The sequence below is a fragment of the Episyrphus balteatus genome, chromosome 4, assembly GCF_945859705.1.
Source record: "Episyrphus balteatus chromosome 4, idEpiBalt1.1, whole genome shotgun sequence".
In the NCBI taxonomy this organism is placed as follows: Eukaryota; Metazoa; Arthropoda; class Insecta; order Diptera; family Syrphidae; genus Episyrphus; species Episyrphus balteatus.
This window is the reverse complement of record NC_079137.1, coordinates 81,981,378-81,992,019: the sequence shown is the minus strand read 5'-3', so window position 1 is coordinate 81,992,019 and position 10,642 is coordinate 81,981,378. Positions and strand designations below refer to the sequence as shown.

Below are 10,642 nucleotides of genomic sequence, written 5' to 3'. Positions count from 1 at the left end.
AATGAATAAATGAATGTATGAACTATTCGATAGTTCAAATCATTCGATAGTTCCCATCACTAGTTCTGATTTTGCTTTATGCGATATCAAAGAAAACCCAGACATCGTCCCAGCTTCCAGTTGAGGGAATGCAGATGCCCAATCTTACCGGTAGCGATGGCACAGTGTTAAGTTGCGAGTTCAGTTGGGTCTTTTATAGCTTTTTATATATATCCTTGATAGCATTTGACATGGTTTATTGTGCGAATACAAAAGGTGTTGCATGATTTAGTTTGCATCAGTTTATATCGAGGAAGGAAGCAAAAGACGCCTCTTAATCGCTTTCACTCTCTCTTTTTTCAAGGAAATGCATGCATAATCAACTTTGCTATTCGCGGAAAATATAAGGAAGGAAATGTAAAAAAGAGGATATAACTCGTTTTTATTTTGCATTTCAACAAGGAGAGATCATTCAAAAGGGTTTATAATTTTTAACTTTATGGCAAATTGCAGTTTGTATAAACGAGAGAGAGAGTTGTGCAATTTCCAAGAGTCGAGTCGGTCGCAAGCAATTACAATGCAAGCACTGTGACTGTGTTTACTATGCAACAGAGGTTGTTAAGTGTGCCTTTACACAATAAATAATACACGGCTCGTTAAGTCGCCGGGAAAGTCATTATATGTATATGGGCTTTTGGCAAAAGTATGAAAGTAGTTGGCAAACGAAAATGGGATCAACTTTGGAGTGGAAAACTTTGTTCCTTTCAAAGGAAATTTTTCACTTTTCCAAGCAGTTTAAAAATGAATATAACCTTAAACCCGCACTCTGAAAAAAATTGGCAAGAAAGCCTCTGAGCAATTAATAAGAGAATATTTTTTGTCGGGAAATATAAAAGCGGACATCAGGCTTTTATGGGGTCAGTATTATTGTATTTTTGTCTCATATTTTAAAAATGTTGCCAAAAATTGTAAGTGCAGTCCCTTTGACACACTTAAAAGGGAACGCTTACTGTCGCCTTCATAATTTAGAGAATTACACATTTATTGTGACCCAGAAAAGTGGAAGCAATGATTTTTGACGTGATAATGTCTTATAAATCCATGAACCATGGCAGCATCCACGAAAAAGTGACGCCATTTTCTTCCGTTCCACCTGAATTTTTTTAAGCAGTGCGGCATTAATTTCAATTGAAAATTAAAAATGAACTATTGGAGATACGAAAATCTTCTATAGCTTATTTGAAAGATAATAACCTAGAGGTTAATACTAATGAAGGATTTTGAAAAAATTCAATTATTAAATAGGGTAAATAGAGGTTAAACAAAATTTGCAAAATTGCTAACTTTTTTTCTAGGCATTGTAGAACTATGATTGAAGCTTCATATGAAAGGTGAAATAAAAAGCTTTCACTTGATATAATATTTATTATAGGTTGTCATAGAAAAAAATTGATTTAATGGTGTTAGAAGATAAGAAAGATTGATTTTTTTTTTACTTTTTTCATCAAAAATGATTGTTTTCAATGAATTATTTTTATACTTTTTACGCATTGTAAAAATTTAAATATTGCTTTATTCTTTAGAAAAAATATTAAGCTTTTAAATGGTGTATTTCTTTTAGTTTTTCATATACAAAAATTGATATAATGAGTAAAAAAAGGTTTTTTTTAGCTTTTTCTCGTAAACTATGATTGGATTCATAAAGTTATTCTACAAAACATACATAAGATTTATTGTCTTATAGGTACATTATTTTACTAGAAAGTTGATAAATAAATAATTTTTAGATCATTTTCTTTTTCTTATGACATTATTACTTAAAATTATCGTCAGTAAACCAACTTTACAGTGAACCACTTTTTATTTACCCTTAGGCTTTGAAAACCATTTTATATGAGCTTAGGAAGATATAACGTTTAAATATGAAAAAGTCTGTCTTTTGAACATGAATGCATTGAGCGCATTGAAATTATTATTCCTTTGGCTAGTTTAACTTACCTCAAATAAAAAATTGATAAAAATATAAAAAAGAAGACCAAAAATTATGTCAGAAATACGTGCGAAGGTGAGAATTTGATGAGCGGTCGATGAACTAATCAAAAATCCGTGCTCTGCTTTGCATAAAAATGAGTTCGCTGTGGAGTGTGTTTTTTCAAAATTTGGATTTTATGCATACATTTTATGCACATGAACTTGATTATTTGCTGAAAGTGATTTCCTTAAATAGACGATTGAATTTTTAAAGAGTATCAGTTGTTCTATTAACTTCAAACCAAATTCACTAAAAAAATGGCAAAGTTCTTCCAAACTATTTTGTTAATCGGTGTAGTTGCAGTTGCATTATGTCATGCAACCCCAGCTAAATTGGATAAAATTCGATCAACGAGGAATAGATTTTTTGCACGTCAAGAAGTTGCTGAGGATATTCCAACTCAAACACCATATCCACCAGCTGGAATTCGGCCAGAAATTGCATTCGATCTTCCAACTGAAGGAAAACTTGTTGCACCAGCCAATCACTATCTACCACCTCTAACTGATCCAGCAATGTTTTATTCAGCCCCAGCTGATGTTTATGGACCACCTGCTGAGACTTATGGACCACCTGAAGTAAATGGTAAAGATGAAAGTGGAAAGAATGTGAAAGAAATTTCAGAAGAAGAAGACGTAGAAACACAAACAGAAGCAGCGACAACTGAAGAAGTTGCAACCGATGAAGAACCTATTGAAGATTCTCCTCAAGTCGAAGAAGATAATTTTATTCCTGAACGATTGATACTGGCTAAAAGTACAAATACCATTAAAGCAGCTAAATTGAAACAATTCGCTCCTGTAAATAGAAAAGCTATTCCAGATCAACAATTCTATTTGATCAATGGATCCTTGTACACTTTAGCTTAGATATTTTTGAGGTTGTATTTTAATATTTATTCAATAATTTAATAAAAAGAATGTTTTTGTTTGATATACATTTTTTTCTTGTCTCTGAGCTATTCAGTGGTAGGCCAAAAAGTGGGTTATGTTCATGATGTATCGTTAGATGCGTTTTGCTTGTCCACTGGCTATAAATTATATGAAATTAGCTATGTTTAATTGAGTTTAGCAACGTCTGAAGGCAAAAATTATGGACTAGTTTTTGTCTATGTAAAATGACTCTGTAAAATGTGCAATCAATTTAAGCTGATTTACCCAAAAAACGAGGTTTTTCAGTCTATTAGGATCTGAGACGTCAAAAATTTAATTCGGACCTCAGAAATCAAAAAGTCATGATTGGTGTTAAAATACAGGTACTAAAGTAAGTTATCATGCTATTCTTCTTAAAACAAGTTACTTCAACCATTTTAACTTCCAGAGGGCAAAATATAAGTTGGACCTCAAAAATAAAAAAGTCATGATAGGTAGCAAAATACAAGTATGGTTGTAAGCTTTCATGGGATTCTTCGAAAAATTAGATGATTCTACCTATTTGGCTTTCACAGTCCCAAAATCAAAATTGGGACCCCAAAACAAAAAGTAATAATAATTGGTGTCGAAAGGTAGGTATCAAGGTTAGTTATCCTGCGACTCTTCTTAAAACGAGGTATTTCAACCTAAGGCTCTAAAAGGTCCCGAATAGAGAAATGGGGTCCCTAAAATCAAATAGCCATGTTTGGTTGAAAAATTAAGCTATCTAGGTAATCTATGACTTGATTCTTCAAAAAACGAGGCATTACAATCTATTGGCCTAATAGAGGCAAAGACCTGAATTGGACCTCAAAGTTCGAAAAGTCATGATTTTTATCGAAATACCGGTACTAAGGTAATCTATCACAAAACTCTTTGAAAAACGTAGTATTTCAACCTATTAGGCACTAGGGGTCCAAAATCGAATTTATTTTCTATGACTTACCAAATTTCCATGGCAGTCCAGCAAATTTTGAATGTTTGTTTTCTCTCATTCTATTTAAATTGTATTCCACAAAAAAATGACTGAAAATAAAAAACGAAATAAAATATCAAAAAACCAGAAAATTTATTTAACAATTAAATCCACTTTATTCTCATATATTTCATTTTTTTAAGTTTTAATTTTTTATACAATAGCTATATACACAAAACACATTGAATTTAATTGCATTAAAAATATTCGTATGCGTTCCCTGAATATACTAATAATTTTTTTTTAAACATCCTAAATATTTTTTTAATTTATTTTTTTTTTTATTGTTATTACAAGTTAAATTTTTAATAATTTTAATTTAAATACATAGTTTTTTTGTTTTTAATTTAACAATTTGTTTAATATAATCTACTAAAGTGTTATCTACATTTAAACCTAAACCTACTTGGTGGTATGTATAAAATATTTATTTTTATTTTTTTATTTAGTTTTCCATATGATCTATCCTAGTTTGGATCTAAGTTATTATTTTTTTTATTTAATTTTATTTAAAAAAAAAGAAAAAAACCTAAAATGCATACAAAACTACGATACGTTTTGGAAGTTTTTTGTAGAAAAAATTTAATTTACAAATTTTCTTCCAAATGGGGCTCGTTTGATGCATAATTTTGTACACCCTTAGGCTTTATTATTCATTTTTGTGATTAATTCTAATTTTATATACAAATTAATTTTAAATTTAAATTTAATATTTATACAATTTATTAGTTAGTTAGTTTAAACTAAGCTAAATCTTAAACTAGAATCTTATAGAGCTATGTTTTTTTTTTTTTATTCGTATTGAGTTACACTCTTAATTTTTATTTCAATTTAGTTTTAGTTATTCCCTAAAATCAATTTTTTTTACAAAGTGACATTCAAATATTTACAAAATATTGAATGTTTTTTTTTTTCAAATACAACAAATTTTCACAGCTAACAATGACAATATTTTGTTTTTTTTTTAATTATTTTTTTAAATTATTTTTTACTTTTTTGAAGTTTTATTTTTTTTTGGGGTGTGTATGTGAGTGTGCATAAATTGAAGGTAAATTAATCGGATTTTGTGATGTTGTTGGTAAACATCATTTCTCTCAGTAAAACAAAACAGAATTTTGAAATTTCATAAACTCTCTCTCTCAAACACATAAACAACATGCTAATAAAGTTTTATTGAAAACATTATTATGCAGCATGCAGTAGTCTATAGTGCATAAAAACATTAGAGAGAGAACCAAGTCAAAGCCTAGGGTAAATTCTATGCAGATATATAAACAAACTACAAACTAATATACTCGAGAACTCTATAATAAGGTTTCGAAAAAGTTCCATATGATGAAGTTTTTCCAGTGTTTTGATATCAGTTTCATTAGCAAAAAGGAAAATGACAAAAAAGTTCCTTTATAAAATCCTGGAAGTGATGCAGAAATCAAAGAGGAAGTAGCATATGCATGATGGCATACCATCAGAGACAGATTATTCAAAAACTCTTGTTCTATGAACTTTTTAATTTATATTTTTTTTTTTCATTTGAAATTGTATGGGTGGTGGTATTGAAAAAGGAACGTTCATTCGAAAGTAATTCATTCTCGCCTCAAGGGATATTTCCTTATAAAAAAAAAATATTTTATGTAAACGTCTGACAGAGATGGATATTATTTTAATTGTTTGGGGATTATGAACGAAAATATATAAAAGAAAAAACAAAAGGTTTTGGAAAAAACCGAAGGAGGTAGTTGATATCCAGGAAACCGGAAACCATCAGCACTACTTTTTTTTTAAGATTCAGTTGGTTAGTGAATAGTTTGTAATTTTTCCATGTCAATCAAAATGTTGGCTTTTTATCTTGAGGATATATTCAAAATGTATTGTTTCATATTTTGACAGACAAGATAATAGAATCAAGTTATTATATTTTCGTAGGTATTTATTTTTAGTACCTAAATTTTTATATTCATGGAATTTTAGGAAATTTATGAATAAAAATACACTTTAAATGGTTTGCCTGGGACCGTTTTTTTAAGTTTTAGAAATCTAGATAGGAGTAGCCTATTCAATGACTATTCAATGGCAAATATGGCCCGCGGGGCTAATAAGGCCCACCATCGTATATCCTAAACTAAAATGAACTGAACAGTCAAATACAAAATTGTTCATTGAAAATATTTTCAAGTCAGTTTTGTGTCAATCTTTCGTGGTAAGTTCGGTCCAACGCGGGTGTGGTAGATATAGGTACGGCGATTTTCGTTGTTCCTTTCGTTAGAGAGTTGGGTGAATATCATAACCCTGATTTTTCACACTCGTAAAATTCACCTTTTGGCCGCCATGTTGGATTTTAGTTTTTATTCAATAACTCGACTTCTGTTTATCCTAGGTAAAAATTGGTTACAAAAAAAGGAGACAATTAAATTTCGCGTCTTTTATGTAAAGAACATTTTTTCGATAACCAAGTCTATCGAATGAGCAAAAAAAAATTTGGGGGTGGTACAAATAGCTGGGTCGATTTATAAATGCACTGGACTGTTGTGGACACATGAAATAATAAGACCACATTGAAAAGTTAAGTAAATTATTCAATAGAAAAACTCTGGTTTAATTTTTTTTAAATTATGGATACGCTTGGCGGAGGAACGTTAACAAATGTTTAATCTTTATCAGCAGAAACTTTGAAAAAATAACAAAAGGAATAAAGTTCTTTTTTCTGAATGAAAATGAACTCAAGGATTAACTATTCAACAACAATATAATAATCTATAAGGGCACACAAGATCAGTAAAAGATCAGTAGTTTTAGTTCGAGGATAAATCAAGAAACTGACAAAATTTCCGCCATTTTGTTTTATGATTTGTTTTCTGCATGGGCTAGTTGTTAGAAAAATACTTTCGCTTGCGATATTAAATATTAAATTTTAATGGTTTCGAAATCTTAGCATATTCAAAATTTTAAAATTTATTTAATGGTTAAATTTGTTTTAACTATTTTGTTTGCGTCTTAGCTGCGGGTCACTGTGGCGTATGTGTAATTTTTTTATATCAAAATATCTTATTGGTGAAAATAAATTCCAAAAATTTTAAAATATGGTAAATAATTTTTGTGTTTATTAATTACACTTTTTAAGAACCTTTTTCATTTGAAAATACCAACAAATAATTTTGACTACCTTTTTGGGTCAAATACCAAATACCTGTAACCAAATACAATATTATTAATTTTTTATTTTCATTACGGCTGTTTGCAATGTTATGGTGTTTCTGCCAATAAATAGATTTTGAATAATAAATAACAATGAATCAATTATAATATTTCTGTAATATGTATTTTCTATTTTATTCTACTTGGTGAAAAAGAAATCAGAATGGGATATAAAAGGACTTATTTACTTTAAGCGAGGTTCAAGCTATTTTGAGAACGTCTGTCTTAAAGAAGGTATCGAAATTATGAAAACAAATTTATTACACTCAAGAAGTGGCACAAGAAAAGTCTCTTATCTTAATAAAATAAGTTAAAAATTAATAAATTTGTTGGTTTAAAAATCAGATAGCAACAAATTCGAAAAAGAATAAAAGGATTCAGAAAATCAATTAAAAAATCAAAAGCATTTTTAAAAGGCAAATTTTAATGACCTCGGTTGAAGAGAAGTTATATTTTAGGGTCCCTGTTCACTGTATACTAGACCCCAATCTATTTAACAAGAATTTAATAAACAATTCTGGAAAGGAATTGAAAAATATCGAACTTCGAGTAGCTACTTCTATATAATTTATTTAACTTGTTAAAACTTCGTATCCTTGAGGTTCAATCATAATTTAAAAAAAATATGGCGGCATTCACTTTTATGTTAAATAAAACAAAACAAAAAAAATTATAAGGACTCACTCGAAGATCATATTTTGGTTTACGTTTACGTGTTATGATAACTGCGGCTTCATTTCCTTGCATACACTCTACTCATAGCTGATAGGATTTCCCATTGGAATTGAATAAAAGAATTTCTGTTTCAATGTAAATCTCATTTCATATTGTTGTTGAAACCTGTTAAAAGTTGTTATATTTATAAAAAAAAAACTGCATCCTTTTGGAATTTACACTTTTGTATAAAAGGATTGCCTGATAGTAATATATCACTACAAAACCTTGAAAATGCAATGTTTTTCGAAATAAATAAAAAAAACAACCATATTCCAGATATATTATGTCTGAACGCATCTGCAAAAGTTGAAAGTCATTAATCATCGTCCTCTAGATCTGCAAGTATTTTCCTATCAACATGCAACATACTCGAAACTCGTATTACAACAACAACAACAAAAAACAAGGAAAAACACACAACTTTATGTGTTATAGCTTAAAAGGGTGATGCAAGTTAAGCGATTTCCATTGCCCAGCAAACCGGAAACAAAAGTTGATTTGTATGAAGAATATTTTGCTGTACGAATGTTTTTTGAAAAAGAGGTGAAATACTTTTGTTTCAGTCAACTGTAAGAAACTTCTGTATAACCTATAACTTTTTTGTGAATTTTTGATAATATTGAGATATATGGTATGTATCCTGTTGCATTAGGATATTGTACATATCAAAAAATTTACGTCCTTAAACAAAACTTTTGTATTTTGAAAGTTGGCTTGGTAAAGTTAGTGGAGTGGTGGGAAATTATGCACCGACCCAGGGTCAAATGTTAGTAACCTTAGCATTTTGTAGAATTACGATTTGTATGTTGGTATCAGTTGTTTTAGACAAATTGAATTTCAGTTTTAAACTAAAAAAGTGATTTATTATAATAAGTAAGACTTACTTAGTAAGGAATAAGACAAATGGGAGATTAAAATCCCATTTTTTTTGGGATATAGCTAATTTGGGTTAACCTAGAATGTCACTTGAATTAATAGCTTGAAGGTAGTAAATTCGTTTATTGATTAGAAGTTGCTTGGCAGAATGTTTAAATAGAAATTCTTATGCTGAAATTAAGCACTTGAGAAGAGTTTACATTCTTTTAAGTTTTAAAAGTGGGATTTTGAAAAAGCAAGATTAAAAAAAAACGTAGGTATTAAGAAAACCGTATTTTAATGTCAGTAATCTAAAAAAATCAATAGGATTTTGAAAATAGGGATATCGAACCCAAAGTGAAACAGGTTTAGTACTGCCTTCAATGTCTGCATTGTTTTAAGAATATTATTGAAATTTTAATGATAAGGCATAGAAAATTACAAACTGAAAATTCACTGGTGCTGTGGAATATCTTTGGAAATTTGTTATCTGAAAAAGTAGAAACATTTTATGATGCAAAGGAAATTTTGACTCTTTTTGATTCTTAATATCTTTTACAAGTACAAACTTCATGCCAAAATTTTGCCACTCATGGTTTTGATTTTGAAATTTTCTTTTCTGCTTTAAATGTATTGTTCCAACATTTTTTGTTCGTGAAAGTAACCGAACACCTAATTTTTTGATGAAAGCATCTGTAATTCATCGATTAGAACTTCATAATCCAATATGGACGAAAATTGAAACGAATTCACCTGTAGATTTTTTTAAATTTTTTTCAATGATACGCACAGTTTGACTTTCGAGATGACAGAAAGTATTTATCGAAGAAACGGGAAATGATATAATTTTTTTTTCTAAATTTTACGATTCGCATTCACTTACTCCAAAATTCATTAACTGTGAAAATTCATGAAATTTGACGTTTCTCAAGATAGATTTAAAATATTTTTTGTTATAATGCGTTGATATTTTAAGAAATGTTAAAGTACTAATACAAAGTACTTCCTCAAATTATTATTCATCTTGAAAAAAATTTAAAATTTACGAATTGGTTGTTTTTTTTTTATATTTCTATTTTGTTGGCAGCTGCTGAATTATGAATAAGAGTTCGAAGACTGAATTAAAATTTTTCTTTTTGATCGGAATGAAGTGAGAATTTATCGATAAAAATAAAAAAGTATGTGAAATTGAGAATTTCTTACATTTTCATACTAAAATATTTAACTTTATATATTTTCAGCTAGGTTTTGTTAAAAAAAAATTAATTAATTAAATATATGTATAAGAAAAACGATTTCTGAAGTTAATTTTGTTTAATCTTGAATGAATTTTAATCAAAGTAGTACCAAAAAAAGTCCCATTTAACACATTTTAACCCAATTAAATTGTATCCCTTTTTTAACCAAACGTCTAAATTTAAACATGGTAGAAAATTAAACCTACATTTAAACGCAATTCCCACATGTCCTAAGAGTAATTTTGAACAGACATCTCTTTAAAAACATATTTTTAGACTTTTTCAAATTTCCCGATTTTTATAAAGAAATTAGGTAAACTAAGGTCCATTTTCTTCACTCGGAGTTGAACATAACTTGAGAATTTTTAATATAAAAATTCTCAAGTTTTGTTCAACTCCGAGTGAAGAAAATGGACCTTAATGTTTTAAGTTGATAGTCCAGAGTAAAAAAACAAACGCAAACATGAATTAAATTGACTGCCAGAGTTTTCGCAGTCAAATGTTAATTCAGAATTTCCATTTGAACTACAAGAAAATTAACCGATTCTATAATAATTTTCACATTAAAATGTTCAAAACTATTTGATTGAGTAAATTAAAATTCCCTCTAACATAACTATAAGGAAATCGATTGCAAAACAAAAAATCCAATCAAATCTCTGTTTTAAATGGAAATCCTTTTTCCCCTGTGTTTAACTTAAAAGCTTATTACGTGATACTAATTGGAATCACCATAGCCCTG

The 10,642-nt window shown here is 28.9% G+C and overlaps 1 protein-coding gene across 1 annotated transcript; it reads left to right on the top strand.

Annotated features, from left to right (window-relative positions):
* The first annotated feature begins 2,268 nt into the window (after positions 1-2,268).
* LOC129919393 (uncharacterized) lies at positions 2,269-2,880 on the top strand. The gene has a single exon (XM_056000253.1). It carries the CDS (start codon positions 2,269-2,271, stop codon positions 2,878-2,880), a length of 612 nt encoding a protein of 203 aa, XP_055856228.1.
* Positions 2,881-10,642: the final 7,762 nt, after the last annotated feature.